The sequence below is a fragment of the Onychomys torridus genome, chromosome 6, assembly GCF_903995425.1.
Source record: "Onychomys torridus chromosome 6, mOncTor1.1, whole genome shotgun sequence".
Classification (NCBI taxonomy): Eukaryota; Metazoa; Chordata; class Mammalia; order Rodentia; family Cricetidae; genus Onychomys; species Onychomys torridus.
The window spans coordinates 113325367-113351444 of record NC_050448.1 but is presented as its reverse complement, the minus strand read 5'-3'; the positions used below and the strand labels follow the sequence as shown (position 1 = coordinate 113351444).

General features: G+C 41.7%; 1 protein-coding gene across 1 annotated transcript; it reads right to left on the bottom strand.

Annotated features, from left to right (window-relative positions):
- Nucleotides 1–3211: 3211 nt before the first annotated feature.
- On the bottom strand, nucleotides 3212–23010 carry LOC118586373 (all-trans-retinol dehydrogenase [NAD(+)] ADH7). The gene is made up of 9 exons (XM_036191539.1): nucleotides 22885–23010; nucleotides 14485–14586; nucleotides 13141–13279; nucleotides 12623–12710; nucleotides 12318–12534; nucleotides 10232–10492; nucleotides 8596–8731; nucleotides 6229–6367; nucleotides 3212–4195 (listed from the first exon to the last, which is right to left on the bottom strand). Exons 1-9 carry the CDS (start codon nucleotides 22900–22902, stop codon nucleotides 4171–4173), a joined length of 1125 nt encoding a protein of 374 aa, XP_036047432.1. The 5' UTR covers nucleotides 22903–23010; the 3' UTR covers nucleotides 3212–4170.
- Between the last annotated feature and the right edge of the window lie 3068 nt (nucleotides 23011–26078).

Sequence of the window (26078 nt, the reverse complement as noted above, 5' to 3'; positions counted from 1 at the left end):
GGGTGCTGGGAACTGAACTCAGACCCACTGCAAGAGCAGCAGAGCACACTCTTAACCACTGAGCCCTCTCTCCAGCCCCCCATGGCAGGCATTCTAATGTCATGAAATAAAGTTGGCGTGCTTTGGGAGGTGTCTGGGAATGTCCACCTCGCAGCTGTTCAGGGCCAACATCTTCACTCTAATGATGCACTTTGCTTCTGCTCTTAGGGACAGCGTATCTTCACACTGGAACATTTTTGCTACTTTCTGCTCCCCTTCTCAGAAGGTCAGGGGCTAGCCCATCCTTGACAAGGCATCTTGGAGGACACACTTGGGCGTTATTATTATTATGCGTGGGTCTATAGTGAGGGCTCCAGAACCAGCTCCTCGGGGAGCTGAAACTGCACACAACGATTTACTAATTCACATTGCTGTCTTCCGCTTTAGCCTCACTTAGGGAAAGAGGGGAAGGCTAGAGAAGAGTAAGAAAGAGTTCCTGCCCCGAGGGCAGCGAGGAGGGGGAAAGGGGTGCTGAGACTGGCCTCTGAGCACGCCTGTGGTGGTATCACTGCCCCCCTCTCGGGTGGCCTCCTGCTCCTTCCACTCCAACATGAACAGACGTTAGTGATGCTCTATCAGGGCCGAAGCACAGTGACCAGGACACCTCCTCGCCATCATCACATCCTGTCCGAGGCAGGGCATGCTCTGAGTCTCCGGGGGAGATGCTGGCAGGGGTTTGGTTTTGCCGTCTCCTTCACTCTTAAAAAAATCCCTTTTGGTTTAGAATTGTTAAGAATAACAACAACAGAAAGAGGGGCACTTGGATTACCTAGTCCAAATCTCTTCTACAGGAGGCAGGGGTGTGGGTTAGATGGCAGGAATCCGGGTGAAAGGTGCAGGGAGAAGAGTGGGGAGGGGAAGAGGGGGCTGACTGCTGCACATTCCTTAGGGATCCATGAGATGTGGAAATGGTGACATGGGAAGATCCGCATGGTGTCCAGTTTGAGTGAGCGCTGGTGCTAAGGGCATAAATTTGAGAACACGGGAAACAGGAAAACCATGGAGAGTTTGGAGGGTACTGTTGAATTACCCTTGACCAGTTAGGTGGTTGTTTCTACCAGCTTCTGAGTGACCCCATACCCTCACGGTCACAGTGTCATGCCATCCTCAGGGCAAAGTGCTGGGCAAGGACTCGAAGTGGCATGGACTTCACATGTGCAAATTTGGAAAAGGAGAAACAATTGGATTAAAGGTCAGAGAGACCGTGTATTAGCGGTGTCCTGAGTGGAGGGGGTAGATTTCAAGGGATGACTGTTTGTCTTCCTGTTAGAGTCTTTCTCTTCTGGAAATACTGTCTAATGTACTGACACCGAAGAAACAAGCCTCACCGTCCCTATAAAAGTCCTCAGTGTTGCCGCCTCTGTGAAGGTCTCCAGTGTTCCAACCACGGGCTAATTGAGCCTCTGGTTCAGTGGCCACCCTGACTGCTATTAGATCAACCAGCTATTCCTTATGGGTTAGCAGCTCAAAGTGAAATTACAGAAAGACATGGGAGACAGTGCTCTTCAAACAAGACAGAGCCTTGATTGGGGGGAAATTAGCTTTAAAAGTGAGTTCATACATTTTATTTTATTTTATTTTCAAAGGGACAACATGGCTATGGGGGTGGCTCAGTCAGCAAACCATTCGGCATGCAAACATGGGAACCTGAGTTCCTAACACAAGAACCCACATAAATCTGGGTGTGGTTGTCATGGCTCCCAGTTACAGGCTACCTAGCCTATAGTGAACCCTCTTTCAAACAAGGTGGAAAGTGAGGAAAGACAGGAGAGGTTTTCTTCTGTCCTTTACACACACATTCTATGGCATGCATGAATATGCACATGAACACACAGGCTTTTTTGAAAGGGATGATAGTCCAAATTAGGATCAGGATTCTGCCAGGCTGAGCACCTCTAGATAACAGGAATAAAATGAGGCCTCCAGATAGTGTCAGGACCAGCACCCTAGGACCCAGAGCTCTTGTCATTTTGTCTGGGGGACTTAGTCCTCCCTCCCACTCATCCTCTTGAGCATTTCTTTTGGATTTAGACAACTGCTTCCCAGAGCGTTCAGTGGCATGGCGCTCTGCTGGGGGGGGGGGGGGCGGTATTTCTGATTCTCATTCCCATACTAAGGTACTAGATTAGAAATAAGGGATTAAAAGTTTGGTTATTTTAAAAAATTTATTCTTCTCTCATACAGTACATCCTGATTGCAGCCTCCCCTCCCCCCATGATCCACTGCTCCTCCATTTCTGTAGAAAAGAGCAGGCCTCTCAGGGATATCAACAGAACCCAGGATGACAAGATGCAATAAGACTAGGTACAAACCCTCATATCAACACCCCTGAGGATGTAATCCTTGATCTCAGTTTGAGAAGTAAGAAATGAAGCCTAAGAATCCTACTGTAATCAGCGCCTTTTAGAGTTGGGACTATGTGTATGGGGGGTGGTGGTGGTGGTGGTGGTAGGGTTGGTACAGGAACTAGGTGCTGAGGGCTTCCATTAGAGCTGGGATCAAACTGGGCGTCTTGGATCCCACATTGCATGAGGTCTTGCCTGGGGCCATAATCTACAGTGTTTGCGTGACCTCTTGCTCATTTGCTTTATGGGAACGTTTGTTTTATAACAGGTCTTACAAGATGAATAACACTGCATTTGACGCATGCCAGGTAGTTGTATAAGTCTATGATTCTTTGCCAACACTCACTGAAGCTTGTGCTGGCAAAGTTAAAACCGCATCTTTATGGGTTTTCAAAAGTGCAATTGGGAAGTCAAGTAATTTACCTGCTGGGCTCTCTGGAGCCTCATTGAGATTTTTTCTTCTGTGTTGTTAGGCGTATTGTTGTTAAGCAGTTTTAGTTTGTGTATGTGTGTCCTTGTGTGCCTTTGCTATCAGAGTAACACAGGAAGGAAGAATTCCTTCCCATGTTTGTCCCTTGGGTTCAAGTCTCTGTTTGTTGGAAAATATTGATTATGGATTTGGCTCATAGTTACCTGTACTTTCCAACCTATACTATGTCCTTTCATGAAAATCCCAAAATTCTGCTATTCTTTTCCAACTTCTTTTTTTTTTAATCAATCATTTTGTTTCTAGATATTTCAATACTCTATAGCCATTATAATCTCAGCAATTAAATAAAACTGTATCTTTCAAACAAACTTGTCACTACAAATCATTTTGTGTAACTTTTGATTTTATTAAGAACTTTCAGCCAGGTGTACATGCTGGTAATACTAGTTTGAAGTTATCCCAGGCTACATAGTAGGCCAGTCTGATACACATTATAATGAAATTTTAACACATATTATATGCATGTACATGTCCACAGACAGATGCAGATAAATACATGCTGGTGTAGTTACAGCAAAATAAAAACATCTTTATGTTAAATGTAGTTATTACCCTGTAACTAGGGACTTAGGACTTGTAATTCTGCTTTATTAAACTGAATATTATGGTAAATATCACAATGTTATTATAGCTATGGTTCGTAGTTAATTGCTATTCTAAAATTTTTTGTCTTATAAAGTATTAATATACACTGACAAACAGTCCCAGCACTGTTGTGCTTTCGAATGTCACAAAGTTACATAATGATAATTTTAGAGTTAATCATTGAAAAATGTGCCCTTCCCTTAAGTTTCCCAATTTCTTTCTTAATCTAATCAAGTAATGTGTGCAATTTCACAATGTAATTCAAATTAATTTTTAACACATTTTAAAAGTGTTTCTGTTAAACAACAGAGTGAGGAGTTGTACTGTGTTTGATGGGTATTTCTCTAAATGTGCATGTACCACATCTCTAGATGCTGCATCTACTTTAAGTCACAGCGACCATGTAAAATTCTGTGAACAATCCCTGTTCTAGCAAATAGGAATCCAAGTTTATGTTTGTAAAAATATAGAGTTATAGCCTTAGAAAACACAAATTAAAGCACTTAATGTTCCTATTGAGTCCCCTGCTGGTTCTAGGCACTTACTAAACTAAAATTATAAAGGTTTATAAAACTCTATAAAACTTCTATATCTTCACCAAATCTACTTCTGCATGTATTTCTGAGACAGACTCGTGATCTCAGAGAGCACTGCTAGGAAGAAGGCTTTGGGCTGCAGTCACCCAGCACAGAACACCCACCTCTCCAGATCTCAAAAGGTCAGGACAGTCCGAATGCTGAAATGGAAAATGACAGCTTTTAGACATTTGTGTGTGTATGCATATATACATACATACATACATATACATATACATATACATACATACATATATATATATACATACATATATATATAGTTTTTCAAACAAGAAAGACCTTCCTTTCTATTGTAGGAGCTCTATGGTTAAACCCATTATGGGAAAGCCTTCTGGATTTGAGGTCCACACCTTCTGTGCATTCTGGTGAGGGAAGCTGAGTGGATAATAAATTGACTCTGGAAGCACCTGCTTAAATTGCAATTGTTAGCAAGAAAGAGTTTGCCCTGCACCAACAGGACTAAGGCCGTGATGGGAGGACAGTTCAGATAATCCAAGAGGGTGTAGACTTCTCAACACCCAAGAGATGATGAAAGGAGGCAAGACCTACCTCCTCTGTGTCCCCAGAGTTTTGTCAGGGGCTGGAGGAGAGTGGGTGCTGTGTTTTTAGTTATTGAATATTAGATCACTTAATAAATGAAAGTGGGCTTTAGTTCAGTAGTAAGTCTGCTTTGGGACACTGATGTTTGGGGATGGCCTGAGCACATCTGCCCATGAAGGACTGCCTAGGCCTGGAAAACAGAAGCAGAAGACCACTAAGTTACCATGTCGGCATGTCCAGAGGAACCGTGGTCAGATTGAGCCCCAAACCATGCTCTTGGGCAGGGAAGAGGAGAGACACTGGAGGAGACAGGGTGGGCAGGGGTGAGTGTGTGCGGGTCCTGCCTGCAGGTCTCAGCATCACTTTGGACACACTGGGCAGGAGTCAGGATGAGCGTGCAGTGCTCTGGCTCCTACTCTGTAAAAGCAGAATAAATCATTCTCTGCTGAGACGGAGAAAAGCAAGAATTGTTCAGGTAAGTTGATGGAAGTGGAACACTCGGGGGTCCTATGCAGGAAGTCGTGGAAACTGAAGGCTCCGCTTTATAAATGTCATTTGGGAAGTTACTGCATTGGGGAGATGGGAGAAGTAAGATTTCTGGAAGCAGTTTTGTTTATTTGGAAAACAAGTAGTAATTATTTTCAAGCCATATTAAAATATTAGTTTTGTTTATGTAAATAAATAAATGTCAACCTTTTTCAGGTAGAAACCCACTCATTGTATACTTGTTTAAAAGTTAAAATTTAGTTTATGTACATAATGTTATGATCCTGTAGACTGCATCAGGCATAGAGAGAGCACTAAAAAGAAATGTCAGTTCCTATTACTAGCAGAATCCAAACCCCCTGCACACTGCTGATGCTCAATATTTATAGAACCAATAAAAGTCATCTGTTTTGATCTCAGAGGCAGGCCCCAGACATCCATAAGGAAAGGGAGCTGAACTTGGACTCCTTCACACCCCACCTTGCTCTGGCCTAGTGCTCAGGAGGGAGCCGAGGATGTCAGCAGCACTGTTCACCTGGCTCACGGGGCTTTGGGTGAAAAGTCTGGCCTGTGTGGAACAGAGTGCACTCTGGCACTGCTCCCGTGGGACCAGATAGTATGTATTTGTTTTTTGTAACCTTAGTTTCATCAGCTGGATATGACAAGGATAACATCTGAGAAACAAAACTCAAAAAACAACACAGTTGCAAAAGAGCTTTGGGAACTGTGCTGCTTGAGAATTATAGAAGCTCTGCAATGTTAAAAAACGGCCAGTAAGATCCATTGGTGTGAAAAACTAAAGTCTAGGGTACTTTAAAGAGCTCGTATAGGGGCTGGAAAGATGGTTCAGAGGTTAAGAGCACCAACTGCTCTTCCAGAGGTCCTGAGTTCAATTCCCAGCACCCACATGGTGGCTCACAACCATCTGTAATGAGATCTGGCACCCTTTTCTATACATAATAAATAAATAAATCTTAAAAAAAAAAAAGAGCTCGTATAGGGCTGACATTCTAAGAGAGTAGCTATGTTCACCTAGCTAGCTTAAATAACCCAAAATCAAAAGGGAAGGTAATGGGTATATTTATAAATACTAAACTTTAAAAGTAGCCTGTGGGAAAGAGTCAAAAATCACCATAAGAAAACATACCTTTGCCCTGAATAAAGCAATTCAAATCCTTCATTGATGTTTTTAAAAGGCAAGGTGTGGGTTATCAGCTGGTCCAGGTCAAATTTCTTTTCCAGGAGCTCAGTCACCAGTTTAGGTACATCATCTCTGCTCTTCCAACCTGTGTGTAAACTCAGGCTAGTTCATTGTGCTTTAGCAATCCTCACATTTTACGGCATTATATTTGTGTCGTTTCTCTTACGCATTATCGACATCCCCTAGCCGAGTCAATCCCAACGTCCAAATGAGCTGCACTTCTCCCATCGTCAGAAACCAAGGCTAACGAAACTCTTCTTGATTCCCATGTCTCTGTCCAGTTGTCTCACATCTCTGTGTTGAACAGAGCCACAGAGAGAACTGTGTCCCCATGCACTATTTCCAGTTCCAGTCCCATTGACTCTCTTGTGAGCTCACTCTACATAGATTCACACTCCAGCACATCACTCTTTCAGCTCTAGTCAAGGTTTACTCAACTACCATCATTTTGGTAAAATGGTCGACTATGATTCCTGTACTGTGTCCTCTGGGGAGTCTTGGCTGATTTCTCCCTGTCCCTTACTCTGCTCACTTGTTTCTGATTGTATTACATCCTCATTCATTATTCTCCTACTTTAGTTAGGAAAAGATCTTTACTGAATCCTCCACATCTCCCAGATACTCAAATGGTTATTATTCTCTCACACGGTATAAGACAGAGTCCAATATGAGGAGTACCTCCTGAATCCTAGTGCTACATGAAGGTACCAGAGAATGAGACTTTGTAGGAGGGACTGAAAGTATTATACTCCCTACTGCAGGAGAGTGATGCTGGCCTCATCCTTACATCCTCAGTTGTTCTGGTGGGATGGTGAACTGTCCCTATGGCATGTGGCATTCTATCTGTTCATTTATTTGAACTCTGGGCACAGAACTTTTACCAAGGTCTTTGAGTAGGGCAACTTCTCTTTCATAAGTGAGTGTTCTTGTGGGTATGGAGAACAATGGATGCCATCAGAATTTTCTGCCACAGCCTTTGGGTCACAGGAGTTGCAGATACTTAGCTAAGGTGTGCTCACTGGTGTTAGCCCCCAAGTCACTTAAGGAACAGATAGTCTTTTGTGTGGTTGCTATGGCAGCTCCATTTGGGGCCATTTATCACTCATCCTTGGAAGAAGTACTTTGATGGGAAGGAGACAGGAACACAAGCCTCTCTTAGTTGGTAGGCTGTCATGAGCCATGACATAAATACAACAGACGGCAATTAATAATTCAGTTGTTGACCCACAAGATGAATAACTCTCTGATGGAGGAACCTTATCAAACAAGGCTTACAGGACCACAGACTCTGAAAAATGGTTGTTTCTATCTATAATTTTTCTCATGTGCCACTACATTTCTTCCCTAAAAACAGCTATGGGTATTTTCTCCACTCCCTGTGTGTTTATCAATGTATATATTCCATCTACTGGGCACACATATATTTGTGGCTGGTCAGGAAGATGATTTCTTCTTAAGCTGTACAATTTTGCTGAATAGAATACTACAATATTTTTTATAGCTCAGACTGACATAGGAAAATAACAATATTCTCAGTTACAACAACAGCTTTTTACCCAATTAGCTGATTTAAGACCTCAGAGCAAATTCAAAGTAAACTAATTGCCCCTGTAAATGTATGCACAAGGACAAAATTCCCAAGTGTCTGTTTGTTGAACCAAGGTCAGACACAAAGCAACTTAAGTAGACATAATACCCTGCACAGAATCTCTCAGCAACTGACACTCTGCACACACCCCTAATATCAGTTTTATGATACAAGAATCAAAGTTCAGCCAACTAACTGTTTATGCAGGATAGAAAAATATATCTTAAGATTTGGGATGCTTTTAAGGTCACTGTCCCTTGCTATGTGTCTCTGCCATTACTTTACAAGGAGTCTGGCTGACAGCAAGCATTGCCATAGTTACTCACTTCCAGCCGCCAGTCAGTGTGGCATTTCAAGCCTGAGAGAAACCATGATTTCTTATGCATTATCAGAATGGCTCTGTCTTTACTGTTTGTTCAAGAAATATAAAATGACCCTCAAAATGTAGCTCATATATTGTCTAGAGTTTTTCAGTTGGAGAGTGATTTTTTTCAAGATGCAGTAATAAAGTAATAATAAGCAGTAATAAGGATGCAGTAATCAAAACACATAAGTTCCTTTCCTAAAGACCTTCAGGTAGATAAGAACTTTTCTAAGTCCTGAGACTCTGCTGGCATTTCTTTTTGCTACCCTGCAGCAGCTCTGGGAGCTGGTCTCCTGGGCTGCAATGGTAGGCAGGGGAGGCAGAGTTAGTACCCGCTGTCTGGAGACCCAGCTTCTCTCACCTCCGAAGACACAGCCCTTCCATGTACGCCCAGTGAAAAGCAGCATTGGGTCATAAGTGAGCATCTTGGCTGATGGAGGAGCACCAACGACCACACTGGTTCCATAGTTCATATGGCAAGATGAGAGGGCATCAACCTGGGTTTAAAATGAAGGAGATTGTCGCTTATGGAGATCATGGCTCAGAAATGACAACAGGTGGGCTGAGTTCCAGTAGTTAACATGGTTTCCAACTACAAAATCAAATTAGGCCCCTAGGCTTTAGGTTTCTATTTGATTTAAAAATTCTCAATGGAACTTTAGTCCTTAATAATTAATCCCTGCAGAAATGTACCTCTTAAGATAGGCAGTAGCCTTTACTGTGGCCAGTGTAATTGGCATTTTTTTGTACATTTAGTTGACCTTTACTGACAACACAAGAGAAATCCTTATGATACTTTTATACCAACATCAATGCTTCAGATAAGCTGTAAGTTATTTGAGCTAAATGAATAAATCAATTAGAATGTTTGAAATGTTCATTTGAAAATTAAACACAAATACTAAAATACGAGGCAAAGGAGTTTCTTTTCTTGGCAATCTCTCTGGGGCTAGGTTCATGTTTGTGGTCATTCACCTGTCAGTTACGCATTAATAACCCTTTTAAATGCTCAGTGGATTGCAACAACAGGCAGTGGGCTTCAGACAGCACTTCCTCAAGTTGCCACCTCAGAACCAACAGACCTCATTATGTATCTGTCTGGCTCTTTGCTCTGTAATGTACTACTGAAAATGCCATAGTTGCTACAGAATAAATTCTAGGTGACACAGTGGTGACGAACTGAAGGTCTGTTTTCAATTACCAAATGCCTTAGAGCAAATTTCACCTGTTATGCCATTGTGAGCAAAACTGGTTTTGTCTAGTTTTCCAGGACCCCTAATTCTACCCAAGGCCAGGGTTTTCTAATGTCAAAAACTCTATCAAGTCAGCCACTGGAGTACCACAGAGGAGGCATGATTCAGAGTGCTGAAGTTTGTACTCAGTGGGGATTGAGAGAGGGGACAGCTGAGCTGGGTGAAACAAGGGAGGGTTTGGAGGAAGATATCACATGTGGAACAATCCCCTCCCCGCCCCATCACCTCCTTAGCCCCCTTCAGTTGTCACCACAAAACAAGTTCAAAAGATGGAACCCCTTTTGCCAAGACCTCCACATATATGTTATGGGCCACAAGTTGACTCCTTGCCCTCTGATGACATGAAAATGGCATGATATGATACTTTTATGACCAGGTAAAACTGATCTTAAGATTGTGACTTTTTAGGCAAGATTGCTATGTGGTTATCATTACATTTTTATGCATTTATTTGTGTGCGGGCCTGAGCATGGGTGCATGCATGGAGTGTGTATGTGGAGATCAGAGAACAAACTTGTGGGAGTTGGTTCTCTTTTCTACATGTAAGTATTGGGAATCAACTCAGGTTGTCAGGCTTAGAGACAAGCACCTTCACTCACTGAGCCATCTTGCCAGCCCTGCTTTTGGGCCCGAGTCACACGTATTTCCATAGTTGATTATTGATAATGCTCTGTAAAATGAGTTTTAGACTGAATACATCTTGGAGCTTGGCTCCTTTGTGGCTCTCTGAGTCTCGAGTCTTACCATGGTTTCAAGGCGCCCAATAACTTCAAAGGTATACTGCACGGTGTTCCCCGTCATGTCTGAAAGCACCTCACTGATGGGCTTGGTGGAGTCCTTGGGGCTGATACACTCTGTGGCTCCTACAGCCAGAGCCTTCTGGAATTTGTCTTTGTTGATGTCAACTCCAATGATCCTGGAGGCGCCTGCGGCCTTACAGCCCATGATGACTGACAGGCCTACTCCTCCCAGGCCAAACACAACACACGTGGAGCCAGGGGTGACCTGTGGAGAGAAGAGTCCCTCGAAAAGTTAACAGTGACACCTGCCAAGTATTCTCAGTGTCAGGAACACAAAGTTCAGAGGCTTGCCATGACTTGGGCCAGGACTCCAGATGGCTTATTCCACCGACAACGACACAAAAAGAATTAGAGTAGAAGAATGTCTGAGAAAAGAAGTATTTGCCAAAGCAAAGGCAGTATTGCCAGACAAACAGCAGCCCTCCCTAAAGGTTTATCCATGGGCTAGCAGCCTTTGTAGCCTGCTTGGCCCTACCCACAACCCCTTCTGCCCTCCCAGGAGAGTTAAACAACACTGAGACCTTTCTATTGTCTTTCCACAAAGCCATGCTGGTTTGTTTTAGGTTTGGTCTGACTGGCAGTGTTTGAATAGCCATGACTCTGAGTCATTTAGAGATACGTTGTCCTTGTCTTTTTTTCTTATCCCCAGCCAAGTCCAACCTCCATGTCATCTGCAGTTCAATGGTTGATGAGTAGCTCAAAGAAGGAACCCTACCTAAATCAACTTTGGGATTTTTACCCAGTACTATGCTAGATTAAAGAAGGATTCAACCCATAGTCATATTCCCGATAGAAGAATAGCAAAGACTGAATCCAAATGATCCCTTGGAAACTCATCAGGCTTTTGTGTTACACAGTAGCTGCTCTGGTCTTTCCTGTGTCCTCCACTCCATGTGTGGAAATATTAACCTCTAGTACCTCAATATCTGGTCTTATTTGGAGAGTGTCTTTACAGAGGTCTTCGAGTTATAATGAGGTCATTAGGAAAAACCTTGCTGTGGTTTAGATGTAGTTAGAGCTATCTCTCATGGTCTGTGTACTGGGGATTTTGTGCCCAGTGTGACCGTGAAGTGGCTATGGAACCTGTTTGGCCTAATGATGAGTGAGTAGGTCCTTGAAGGTGCTGGCCTCAGCAAGGATGAATTCTTGGGGGATCTTGATCAGTTCCCTGGAGAGTGGGCTGTGTGAGGTCACATGGTACACTTGGCCTCTGCTGTGCACGGCTGTCTCCTGTCTCAGTTTTCTATGCGGTGAGGAAGCTTCTAGGGGTCCCTAGCCAGGGGTTGAACAGATGGAGCCATGTGAGCTAGAACTTTTGGTCTTCAAAACTGTGAGGCAAATAAACCTGTTTTCTTTTTTGTACCCATGTTCAGGTACATTGTTATAGCAACATAAACCTGACTAGCATATTCCTAGTCCAATGTGACTGGGGTTCTTATTTTTTAAAAATTGAAGTTTAACTATGAAGACACAGTAGGAAAGATACAAAACAAAACAAAACAAAACAACAACAACAACAACAACAACAACAACAACAAAACCCAAACAACTGGGAGATAGACAGCCATGGGCATGACAAGAAAAGGGGCCTGAGGCAGGTCCTCTCGCAGCAGCCTTCAGAAGGAACCAAGCCGGCCCGCACTCTGATGGTGGACTTGTGATTTCCCAAACCTTGGTCTGCAGCACTTGGCTGCAGTCTCCCGGCAGACTAACACACCTGCACCAATATGCGTCTGGTGGGAAAAGAGATCCGTTCTAGGACTGAATATAAACTTCAGTGATTTAACCTGAGGGAAATGCCGCAGAGCAGACAGTAAATCCAGACATTGCAGCTCCGTGTATTTAGAAATAAAATTTCTACTTTGTCCACCCCCCCCCCCCGCCCCTTTTTTTAATTCCAGTTCGTCTTGCAGCATGTATGTTTTCACAATGTTTCATTTTCAGGCTGCTTTAGTGTTCTAAGAAAATCGCCCTCTGGAAGGCTGACAGGCCGGAAGGCAGGAGCTGCAGGAGTCCCTTCCGGTTCTTACCTTGGCGGTTTTAACAGCCGCCCCATAACCAGTGGAAAACCCACAGCCAATGAGGCAGGCTTTCTCCGGAGCAGCTGCGCCATCAATCTTAGCTACAGAAGACTCGTCCAGCACCGTGTACTCGGAGAAGGTGCTGGTGTTCATGAAGTGCTGGACTGGTTTGCCCTTGCACGTGAATCTGGTAGTGCCATCAGCCAGTACTCCGCGGCCTGTCAGACTGTTTGATATATCAAATGCACACATTACTTAATTCAATTCAAACGACCGCAGGGAACTCAAATGACAGAGTAAAAAATGACACCTACTCGCTCCTAATGCAGAGATTGCCCTCTGGGTTACAGCAGGCGTTGCATTCTCTACACTGTGGTAGAAAGAGGGGGATGACTTTGTCACCTAGAAGGAAAGTAGTGAGATTTAAGATGTCATTCATTTGCATTAAAATACGCACTCAGAGTGGCTCATGCCTGTAAGCTCAGTACAGTGGTGACTAATACCAGAAGATTGCCAGGCCAGCCTGGGCTGCGTAGTGTGAGTTTCAGGCCAGCCTTGGAAATATTAAGACTGCTATCTCAAGAACCATAATTAGTTACTTACTTAATTAACTAATTAATTGATAGATTAAACAGGTATAAATTGAACCTATATTATACACAAAAATGTCTTTAAAATACTCTAAACATTGTAAGTACCACAAAGTAGTGTTAGAGGTTGAGATCTGACAAATTTATTTGGTACAATCCACTCTCCCTGTATCTTCTTCAGTGGGGTTGCATCTCTCTACTAACCCCCATTTCCTTCAATCGTATAACCGAGGCTGCCATACCTGGTCTCACTGTAGTGACCCCTTCTCCAATGCTCTCCACAACCCCAACTGCCTCGTGTCCCACAATCACTGGAAACTTGGATACCATTGCTCCTTTTATCACATGGTCATCTGTGCGGCAGATTCCTGTGGCCAAGATCTGTTCAAACCAAACCAAACAACAACAATAAACTCTGCCCAACCAGCAAATGGCTCATTTAACACTGGGATAACATTTACCTCACTCTCTTAAACTCCGTATCATTTTCTCAAACTATAACGTTGATGCTAAGACAGTCTGAGCCTAAATCAATCATCAGACCAAGTTCCCTTGCTTCAGGGATGTACAGCATTGCTACGTCTCTTCCTGCTTAGATCTCAGGGTGCTTTTCCACAGGGGAGAGGTCAGAATAGCATGGAAGCCTGCTCAGCAGGGGCATCTAAACCAAAGACAAAGGGCTGTCCAAAAGTGGGGGCACTACAGGAAGGTATTGCTTCTCAGACACAAATGAGTCCCTAGTGAAAGTCCTCTGGGTGGCCTTGGTGGCACAGGCCTGTAATACCATTTGTTTGGGAGAGAGAGGCAAGAGGATCACAAAGTTCACATCCTACCCAGGCTACAAAGTGAGGTCAAGGTCAGCCCATGTGACTTAGTCTGACCCTGTCTCCAAGCAACAGGTGAAAACATAGCTAGAGATACAGCTCCTTGGCAGAGTGCTTGCCTGGCATGCATGATGCCCATGGTTCTGTTTCCTGTGCCACACCAATAAATATATACATACATACATACATAAATACATACCCCAATACACTGTGACTCCCAGAAGATTCTAAGACAATTCTTGGTCATGTTATTGATCATTCCCTATCAATCACTATGTCAGTAAAAATTCAATAAATATTCTCTTTAATAAGCTAGATTAGCATCGTTGTTCTTAATGGACAATAAACTGGTGAATTTCGCAGCCAGCATGCCCACTTCCATAACAACATGCATGAATTTGAGGGACAATTAGTTAGCAAACATTTTTTTAAGAAGCCAACCTCTGGGCTGGAGAGACAGCTCAGCAATCAGTTAACAGCACTGGCTGTTCTTCCAGAGGACCCAGGTTTGATTCCCCTCACCCACATGGGGTCTCACAACTGCATCTCTATAACTTCAGTTCCAGGCGATCCAATGCCCTGTCCTGGCCTTCTCCAGCACTAAGAACACGTGTAGAATACAGACATGCATGCAGAACAACATCCCCCACATAAAATAACCACCACATATCAATTTAAAAGGAAGCCAGCCTCACAACAATGGCTTTCTCAATGTAAATGAGATCTCCTTTCAGGCTTGTGTGTTCCAAGCCCCTTTCTTACCTTAACACGAACTTCCTTAGCCTTTGGTGGGGCCACTTCTATCTCCTCAATGGAGAAGGGCTGGTTCATTCCCCATAGCACAGCTGCTTTGCACTTAATAACCTAAGAAGTCAAGTGGTATAACAGGTCTTAATCATAAATGCAGACTCCCTGTGTCATAGAAACATCACAGAAGATCGCATCCAACATTTTGATTCTCTAAAGGCTGTTTTCCTTCAATGACAGAATTTGAAGCCTTACAGATCATCTTGTGTGGACCCTTGTCTGATGTAATGGTCTGAGAAATGGAATAACAGATCCAAGACACAGTACATGAGGTCAGGGCTGAGATTCACAAAATACTCCAATAAAGTAATCATCTATCGGTACGATTTCCAATGTGATAGATGAGTGTGACTGTCAATCATGTATTGCTTATTAATGGAGGACAAGTCTGTAAAGCAGAGAACACTGCTCATCTGTAAGAAGTTAACCCAGTCTTTAATTACATCTAACCCACTCAGCGGCAGTGAAGCAGAGATGACTAACATTGTAAGACATTGTGGTGGTTTGAAAGAAAATGGCCCCCAAGGGGAATGGCACTATTAGGAAGTGTGGCCTTGTTGAAGGAGTGTGTCACTGTAGGGGGTGAGCTTTGAGGTTTCCTACTCCCAAGCTCAAGCTACTCTCAGTGTGGCACATAGTTGCTTCCTATTGCCCTTGGATCAAGATGTAGATCTCTCAGCTCTTTCTCCAGCTCCATATCTGCCTGCACACGGCCATGTCCTGCCATGAAGATAATGGACCAAACCTTTGAAATTGTAACCACCCCCCCATTAGATGTTTTCCTTCATAAGAGTTATTGTGGTCATGGTATCTGTTCACAGCAATAGAAACCCTAACTGAGACAGACATGGAGCTGCTTATTATTATTATGAAGCATGTGGACTGTTGTAGCATGAATTGTTAGAAGGTGTTATTAATAAAAACAAACCCAGGGCCAGATATTGGGGTGATGCTGGAAGATCAGAGAAGCAGAACAAGCCACAGCTAACCTCACCTTGCCAATCCTCAGCTAATCCTGTTTCCTCAGACTGGAAGCCTCTGAGTCCTCATCCAGAATGAATCTCAGCTGAATTGCTGCTCAAAAGCCTAAAAGCTTAACATACTCTAGTTCCTGGTCCTCATACCTTAAATACCTTTCTGCCTCCTGCCATCACTTCCTGGGATTAAAGGCCTGTATCACCATGCCTGGCTGTTTCCAGTGTGGCTTTGAACTCACAGCGATCTGTATGGATCTCTGCCTCCAGAATGCTGGGATTAAAGGTGTGTGTGCCACCATTGCCTAACCTTTTATGTTTAATACTGTGGCTGATCTGTTCTCTGAAACCCAGATAAGTTTATTAGGGTGCACTATATTGGACTATATTGGGGAACACAATATCACCACAGATTATGACTATGTGTCTGGAATGTGATCCACATGTTTGCATCTCTGCATCCCCTTTATGCACTTAACCCAAGTCAGAGCTTCTCACCTTGTACAAATAGGAAGCACCCAGCAACTGACCACCAGGCAGAGCTAATCAGCTAACTGGTTTTGGTAAGAGTATCAAATTCTTGCAAGAAAGGGAAGTAGAGGGAGAGAGAGAGAGAAAGAATTTTCCTATAAGTTTGCTGACCACATATCCTGGATATATAGTAGCCACAAGAGAACTCTGCCTTTAAAAAAAGTAACAGCAGAGGACAGATACTCAAGGTTGTCTTCTGACTTCCACATGTGAGCCATGGCACACAGGTACCTATGTATGTATGCATAAACAGAGGGGGGGGGGGGAGGGAGGGAGGGAGAGCATACACACAGATTCAAATAAAATAAAATATAAAAATTTCATTTGTTTTGGTCCAATATTGTTGTGGAATATTAGTTTAACAAGGTAAAGGTGGGTTACATTTGTTTATGCTGTGGAATATTACTTTAACTGTGCAAAGGTGTGTGACATTTGTTTATGTTGCATTTATTTAATGATGTAAGGATGTGTGTTTAATTATGTAAAGATGTGTTGCCTTTATTTCACCTTGCCAGCCTAAAGCTGATTGATCTATTAAAGAGATGAAAATAGCAAATAGCTAGGTAGGAGAAAAGATGGGCAGAGCTGGTGGGCAGAGAATAAATAGGAGGAAAACTCTAGGTTCTGGAGAGAGAAATGAGAGAAGAGGAGGAAGGAATGAGGAACATGTCCAGGTGGCCATCAGCCAGCCAGACACAAGAAGCATGAAAGTAAGATGTACAGAAGAAAAGAAAAGTAAAAAATCCCAAGGCAAAAGGTAGATGAAGAGAAACAGGTTAATTTAAGTTAGTAGAGCTAACCAGAAATTACCTAAGCTAGGCCAAGCATTCAATACTAATAATAAGTCTCCATGTCATGATTTGGGAGCTAGTTGGAGACCCAAAAGAAAAAGGATGGTATATTTTGGCATTCTAACATGAGGCATGTATTTCCATGTAGGGCTTGAGAAAGCTGACGGGGAACCCAAAAAACAAATATGGGGTTATAGCTCTTTTAAGAGGCTTTGCCATAATGATATGCTAAGTAGAAACAACAATCTAAGTAAAAACACCTGCTACAGTGCAGGCACAGGCATCCCAGAGGTAGGGGGTTTAATGCAGTTCCCATTCATACAACTCCAGACCTGGCCAGGAGCTCAGGGCTCAGCTCTAACAGGCAAGAGGAGGGGACAGACCCAGCTGCCGAAGGACCCAGTGGCAGCTTAGCAGTTTAAGGTTTTGCTCATGCAGACAGAAAAGGCTAGAGATACAAAGTAAAGCAGGTTCAGACAGGAAAAAAAAAAAAACTCTAAACAGGTTACAGTGTGTTTAAAAATGTGTGTAGGCTTAAGAAGGAAAAGAAAATGGTTATAGAGAGTCATAAAAAAGTGAATGGTCTATAAATAATAGAAAAAGAATAAGCTACATAGAGATGGGAAATACACAGGGAATCTGGATCCTGTGTGTTGTTATATTGTCTGAATTTTTTGGATGCTCATGAGAGAATGACAGCTGCTGAGAGACACGAGATTACAACAAGGACTGCTGAATTAAACAAGCCTAGATACTTTAGGGTGCCTTAACTTTAAAGTGGAAGTTAAAAAATATATTGCTTTGGAGAAAAGGTTATCCTTTTGGTCCCATAGGAAACAAAAGGCTGTGGATTCACTCAAGGTTAATTGTAATCAGGTTTGATCAGGGGAGATCCCCCTAAAAACCCTGGCTACAAATATAAATTTAAAAATAAAAACTAGAAAAACTACAAGACAGGTAATGTATATTTTTACCTGCTCAAACATAAAAGAAAATCTTTAGGTGGCTTATGTACAATGCACAGTCTATACTTGTGTTAATGCAGATACATATGTTATCATTGAAAGTTTGTGTTTTCAGAGCAAGGGGACTAGACATCAATGAGAATGGGTAGGTCGGGTGATCCAGTCTCTCAGAGTACTTCTGCTGCAGTTTCCCTGGAGTTCTGCCTCCAGAACAGCTTCAAAAGCTGCTGGCTGACATGGTCCAGCCTTGCAGACTATTCTAGTCAGGACTGCAGATAAGCCTTGCACTTTCCCATTGCACAGAGACTGGACAGCAAATGTTATGGCCAGTTTTCCCAGGACTTGACCATTATCTCCATTTTCTCAGATTCCTTAAAAAGATGCCTTCACCCACAGTCAACAGGAAGCAGTTTAGAGAACACAACACCCAAGAGATGGGGTGGGTAGCTTTTGGTCATTCTGTGGGTTATGGATGTTTGTCATCATTTAGTGGAAACATAGGAATATAGGTTAAAAAGATAACTATTAACCTCTAATATTGTACATTGGTATGGATTTTGGTAAATTGATACAAATTTAAAGTTATTTCTGTTATACTGTATGTATGTTTCTACTCTTGTTTGGGATATTGTGCTTATGCAGCTCATTTAAAAATGTAATGTATAATTAAGAAATGCATGTTAGGTATGTTTTCATAGGCTAAACTGATATATTTAGATAGATAAATGATCTTCAAAAACTTCCAAGACCTACATAATATGGCATTTAACATGTTTAACAACCTAAGGCTTTTCATGACAGTGAGATTGCTCCTGGAAGCACCAATCTTCTTCAGAGAAGATGATGGGAATTGAAGAAACTCCATATGGAGTTTGCTTTCATTGTGGCAAAGTTAGCCACTAAGCAAGGAAACTGCTCTTGCCTCAACTGCTGACAACATGCTGTACAAACTGAACTTGCAGGACACACACACACACACACACACACACACACACACACACACACACACGGGAAAGTGACTGTCAAACTTCACCAAAGCAAGATAGGAAAGTCCTTCAAAATTCCTGCTTCATAGAAGAGTCTGCCAGATATTCTAGTCCTGTAGGCTGAAGATTGGATTCCCCAAAGTCACAGAGGAACCTTGGGTGACTGTCCAGGAGGCCAGATGTCTCTGCCATTTATATAGTTTTGGAAGTGAAAACTGCTCTTCCTGTCTACTTAGGTAATATTATGTCCTTCTGGGGTCTTTGACTAAGTTGAAGACTAGATAGTTATAGTTACAGTTTTCCTCAGCTAAGATGGAAAGTAAATTGGGTACATCTTTGGACTTATCAAAATAGAATAGATAATAGAGTGATTTCTCTGAATTTGCCAAATGCAAATGTAAATGTAATTCTTACTTGATAACTTTTTTTATTATATATATAGTTTTACGATGTTTAAGTTAAAACTTTCCTTTTTATTTAGATAAAAGGGGGAGATGTTGTGGAATATTATTTGAACTAGGCAAAAATGTGTTACATTTGTTTATGCTATGGAATATTACTTTAACTGTGTAAAGGTGTGTTACATTTGTTATGCTGCATTTGTTTAATGATATGAGGATGTGTGTTTAACTATGTAAAGATGTGCTGCCTTTGTTTCACCTTGCTTGCCTAAGGCACCTGATTGATCTATTAAAGAGCTGAGTGGCCAATAGCTTTGCTGAAGAAAGGATAGGTAGGACTGCCAGGCAGAGAGAATAAATAGGAGGAGAAATCTAGGCTTGGGAGCTGGTTGATGCTCCACCCTGGAAAAAAAAAAAGCCAGGTACACAACATAAGCTATTCCTTAACTTATTGACCAGCTTGTGCAAACTCCTTTATGGCTCAATACCATTCAGAGATTAAATGTGGGCAACATTATGCTAGAAGCAGAGGGATGACAGAAAGCTACCAGCATCTCAGTTTAACATGTACCCTTTGTCTAGCTAAGGAAAATATAATCAGTCATGATATAATCTGGCCAACTAAACTAGAACCCTCACACCTATTAATAGCAGTGACAGAGAGCAGGGAGTAACTATTGTATTTAATAATGACAGAAAAAAATTGTTATAAAGGAAACAACAGCTCATCAGAGGCCATTTCCCTACCATTTCAACTTCTCTGTAGCTCAGGCTTCAGGCTGGCCCCAAACTCAACAACCCTTCTGTGTCAGCCACCTGAATTCTGGGAATATAGGAATGAGTAATGCTCTGAAAGTGTTGTATGCTGAGAGACAACAGCTTTTCTGAGTAGAACACAGAGATGCTCTGGGAGAGGCTACTTAAAGTAAAATGGGAAAAGTCACCCTGTCAGACACACAGAAAGCTTAATCATGTGTGTAAAGAAAGTGTCAAGATCTCTAATCATTGCTCTGACCTCGGAGCTATTCCTCTGTCCCAAGAGATGTGAATAGAGGACTTTAGCAGGAAAATATAAATTAATATACTGTGGCATATTTACTCTTCTTGTTCTTAAGAATATTTTGGGTTTTTTTTTGAGACAAGATTTCTCTGTGTAGTTTTGGTGCCTGTCCTGGATCTCACTCTGTAGACCAGGCTGGCCTCAAACTCACAGAGATCCACCTGCCTCTGCCTCCTGAGTGCTGGGATTACAGGCATGTGCTACCACTGCCTGGCTTAAGAATATTTTTAAGAAACTAGAAAGAATAAGCTATAATTCTATATTTATCAAGTTGATAGTGAATTTTTACTTAACAAGAATACCCAATTTTGTCACAGCAATAAAATAGGCAATTCTATTTAGGTTCACCTCTTTGGAAGGCAATTTGCTCAGTTCATCAAGATACATAAGCATGTGCTGACACTTTTACTCCACAATTCCATTATTAAAATCAGCCTCAAGGAAGAACAAAGTGTAGAAAAATCGTAATTTGTTTTAGAGGTTATCTCAGGGCTGTAGGGGAAGTATGTAAAGAAGAATGGAGGAAACTGTGCTAAATCTAGAAATCAGTGTAAGATATTAACAAATGATTGTTAAGTTGGAAAAATAGGTTAAAGATATTTGTATCTTATAAGGAGTATAGCCACATAAAATATGGTTGGAGAATGCATACAAAACCAAGCAAAAACAAAGTCAACAGTAGCTTGGGAATATGAGAACATGCTTGATTCCCCACCCCAACGCCCAATATACATATTCTGTTTATCCAAATTCTCTAGGATAAGCATTGTAATAGAGCAAATTCTCCAAATTCATGGACTGAAGCCCTAATCCTCAGTACCTCAGAACTTGATGGTACAGTACTTGGAGATGGGCTCTTGCACATTGCAATCGAGTTAAAATGTGATCACTGATGTTGGTCCAGTCCAATAGAGTCTTTTTCATAATGAGGTTAAGACACAGACATAAGGGAAAACCATGTAGAAATTGTAAGAAGAGTGTCTCCTAAGCAAGGCTCCTAAAGGAACCAATAGTCTCAACATTCTGTTCTCAGGATCCCTGCTTCAGATGTATGAAAAAACAAATCTCTGCTCTTTAAGCCACACAGTCCCTGGTACTTTGTTATGGCATCTTAACAAATCAATATAATCATCTTTTAAAAAAAATGAAATAGGCCGGGTGGTGGTGGCGTATGCCTTTAATCCCAGCACTCGGGAGGCAGAGCCAGGTGGATCTTTGTGAGTTCGAGGCCAGCCTGGGCTACCAAGTGAGTTCCAGGACAGGCACAAAGCTACACAGAGAAACCCTGTCTCAAAAAAAAACAAAAAACAAAAAACACAACACCAAAAAATAAAATAAAATAAAATAAAAATTTAAAAAAAACGAAATAGAAAAAATTAACAGAGGAGCACTGATGCATGGAAATACCAGAGCAGTTTTGTGGAGCACATAACTCTGTGAACTACCTTCCTGTATAACATCACCAAATGAAAATTCTAAATATGTTGTGCTATTTGTTTTATATGTTGTATTCTTAATTATAGTTAGGAGATGCGGCTGGAGTCCCTGAATTATTCATGACTTGGAATGTTCTGATAGTGGCTGGACATTCACATGATGAAGGCCACAGAACTGGTTGTTTGTAGTTGCAAATATTTTAAGATTCATTTCAACTCTAAGTTTCATTTATTTCTATGAGCAAAGTTATTAACTTCCACAGTGCAAAACTAATTCTGATATTCAGTTTTTACAGGATTGATGAATCAGACTAAGATGTTTTCATTCTATCTCTCTTCAGTTCTGGGGGAACAAGTTTTTTGTTTTTTTGTTTTTTTTTTTTCCAGATTCTAGCATTCTAGGGCCTCCTCGGAGACACTAGTGGTTACCCAGACTTTAAACATCATCTTAATCTTCCTAAAATTTTAAGGTAGACTAAATACAAAGTTGCTTAAAAGTCATACAAATATAAGTGTCCAACATCATATGTAGTTCCATCCCATTTAAATCAAGGACCCACCTATCCCAATCTTCAAGTGCGGAGGGGAAAAGAACAGCATTATTTCTTAAGTTACTGTCACTGTTCAGGTGCTTCTGAAGGAATAAACATGCTTTATCTACAGTGTAGTCCTCTTTTCCAAGAACGTCTACTCTTACATGTTGATACAAAACATGTTCTCAAAAACTTGGAAAGTGTGATGCCTTTGTTATTGGCTTTGCATTCTAAAACCAACATTTCCCATCCTCAACAGCAGGCCACATTTCATCTGGTAGCTGCACAGGAGATCCTGGACCCGTTAGACTCCAGAAATGAATTGAATACATACTTCTGACCCTGTTGAAGTCTCCTTGTGGAAACGGTTTGCTCTCCAGAGCAAGTGACTGGCTAGCCTGAAACTAAATTATGTTCTTATAAACCACAATTCCTTTTTTTCCCCCTTCACTGCCTTCTAGAAGAACCTTCTGCATGTGGCTTTCAATCAAATCCTGCTGTTTGCTATTGGCATTCTGATGCAATTTACCCATGTTTCCCCATCTGTGCCCACATAACAGCCTTGCCTTCCTCAAGAAACAGCCTCAAGTATTTAGTTATTCTACTGCATTCAAAGCTCTCAGAAGCAGCCCCCATTATTAGCACAAGAGAATAAGAAAGCTAAAATGTTTTCCTTACTTTTCCAGCAGTGCCCATCCTGGCTCTCTTGGGGTTGTAGTCTGCAAACAGGACTGTTTTCTGACTGATGCTCAGTTCACTCTGCCATGAACAATAGCATCTTCTGCATTCAATAAATAGCGTGACTTGGAAGTTCTGCCTGCCTTCAGCAACATGATTCATAGCCTTGAAACTTTCCCAACCCCAAGAAGCTCCACCCTACAGGAAAATCAAGTGGTGAAAAGAAATACAATAACTATTAGGATTAGACAAAGAAGAAGAGCCTAACAAAGATTGGATAGTCAACTCTGCTGTGAACAACCAGAAGGCATTCTTACCCATTTTATTTGGAGAATATAAAAATAGGTCAGATTAGTTCAGCTCAGTGCAGTTGATAAAGAATGGATTGCATGCTTTTAAGTGCAAGCTGTTATGTATGTAGGGCAGCTGATTTCAGGGATGCACTGAAGCATTTGTATTTGCACACCATTCTGCAGACTTGATATGGCTTGTAGATAGTATGGTTAAATATAAATGAAAACTAGGGGTATAACTCTGTGGTTGAGCCCATGTCTTGCCCTGGGTTCAGTCCTCAGCAACACACGTGCATGCACATGCGCACACACATACACACACACTTATAATGATATAGTATGTATATATGTATGTGTGTAATTGATACAAGGAAATCTGTAGAAATCTGTATCTACCCAGAATTGCTTACACACATAGTTGTCCAGACTACCAGGAATTAGAATCCTGCTATACACAGAGGCCCTTGCATTCCCCCCCCCCCAAGAAAAAAAACCCATTTGGGCAAGCATTTAGCTGTTTCACTATTTTAAACCACTATTTTCTAGTATGCAGCCAGACCAGACCCTCTTGAATCTACATTCTCCTTTGATAGGAGGGTGTCCAAGCTTTCTTATTTTTGACAGTGGTTGGTTGTCACATTGACGCTCCACGGCCTCCAGCAAACTCCCAATTAACCTGTAAGATGTCACTCTCCTGTGGAGTGACATGGTAAGGCAGGCTTTCATCTTTAGACAAAACTCTCCAGTCCTGAAATACAGAACATGGGCCCTTGCCAACCTGGAAGACATTGGCAGAGTTTGTTGTTCAGCTGCTCTGAAAAGTGGAAAACATGGCCACAAATCTCTCACTGTAATACATGTGGTAAGTCTGATTTAATACTTTTCTATAAATCCAGGTGTAGCAATTCTAACCAGTAATTCTAGTGTGTTGGCCAAATTAAAGCCAGCAGGGGAAGCATTGCCCATGGATCAGGCTTGTGTGTAAGTGTCATTGTTTTAGCAGCAATGGTAGAGAACCCAGCATATGCTGTAGGCACAGTTAGGAAGAGTTAGGCAAGTATGAACATGGACAGACAGACATTCAGAGTCTCAACTGTCAGGCAACAAAGAGCAAGCCCCAGCAACAGAAGCCTGTTTGCTTCTGAACAATGGCAGAAGAGAACCAACATGGGCGGTCCCTGCCCAAAGGCACGGGGAAACAAACATGGGTGGTACCCGTACAAAGGCCAAACTGCTCAGTTGATAACTCCTCAAGGGCTTTGCCAAGCTTCATAACATATTGGCCTGAGAAGTAAAATATTCTCAAGTTAATGTACCAGGTGATGTTTGATAGCTAAATAAGGTTTTAGGTTCCTAATCCATTTCACCCAGAATTGATTGGCTAAAAAAAAAAAAAAAAAAAAATACCAAAAGCTGAAAGTTGGACAGTACCCAATAAAAATGTGCTGGGGTGGGAGTGAGGAATGAATACATTCAAAACACATTGTAGTGTGTGTGAAATTCTCAAAGAATAAGTAAAAACATTAATTATATTAAAATTACACATAAAATGCGTGGCTTGAAGTTTCCAGAGTCAGACATCAGGTTAGAAGCTTCCACCATGCAATGCAATGCATGGGCAGAGTCAAATATCAAAGGATAAAATGCATTGCAAACAGAGAGAGACAGGAGAGCACTGGCTAGCACAAAGAACGTAACATGGAAACTGAAAAGTAGGGAGAAAGAGCAGAACACACTGTGAAGGACTGGGCAGCACACGGCTAAAATGTGGCTCTCTGGTGGAGCAGATGCCTCAGCCAAAAGATAAGCAATTGAAAAGTGACTGATAGTCCTACTCATGGGACAGTCCAGTAACTACCACAGGCTTGGATACATAGGGTACTCTGTTAAGGCAGTAAGTAACTGCTTGAAGGGCAGCTGTGCAGAGGGATTCCATTTTGACACACTCAGTATCTTGGAGAGCAGTGGCCAGGTGCCATCTTGAGAGTTAAGCTTAAGAAGTAAGTTTAAGATGGTATCTCAGAGATTTTGATTTGCATTTCCCTGATGGCTACAGATGTTGAGCAATTCCTTAAATGTCTTTTGGCCATTTGAGATTCTTCTGTTGAGAATTCTCTGTTTAGGTCAGTATCCCATTTTTAAATTGGATTATTCAGTATTTTGATGTCTAGTTTCTTGAATTCTTTATATATTTTGGAGATCAGCCCTCTGTCAGATGTGGGGTTGGTGAAGATCTTTCCCATTCTATAGGCTGTCATTTTGTCTTCTTGACAATGTCCTTTGCCTTGCACAAGCTTTTCAATCACAATATCTGTGCTATTGGTCTTATATTAGGAAGTGATCTCCTCTGCCAATTTGTTCAAGACTACTTCCCACTTTCTCTTCTATCAGGTTCAACATAGCTGGATTTATGTTGAGGTCTTTGATCCACTTGAGCTTGAGTTATGTGCAGGGTGATAGGTATGGATCAGTAGCATTCTTCTACATGTTAACATCCAGTTATGCCAGCACCATTTGTTAAAGATGTCAGAATGGCTAAGATCAAAAGTGCTAACAACAACCTATGTTGGAGAGGATGTGGAATAAGGAGAACAGTCCTCTACTGCTGGTGGAAATGAAAACTTGAACAGCCACTGTGGAAATCATTATGACAGTTTCTCAGAAAATTGAGAATCAATTTACCTCAAGACCCAGCTATACCAATCTTGGGCATATACCCAAAAGATACTCAATCATACCACAAGGATACTTGCTCAACTATGTTTATAGCATCATTATTTGTAATAGCCTGAACCTGGAAACAACATAGATGCCCCTCAACTGAAGAATGGATAAATAAAATGTAGTGCATTTACACAATGTAGTATTACTCAGTGGTAAAAACCAAAGATATCATGAAAT

Coding starts and splice junctions, on each gene's coding strand:
- LOC118586373 (XM_036191539.1), bottom strand. Junction 12,711..13,140: donor GGTCACTACAGTGAGACCAG/GTATGGCAGCCT, acceptor CTTTCCTTCTAG/GTGACAAAGTCATCCCCCTC. Junction 4,196..6,228: donor TTGCTTTATTCAGGGCAAAG/GTATGTTTTCTT, acceptor TTTCCATTTCAG/CATTCGGACTGTCCTGACCT.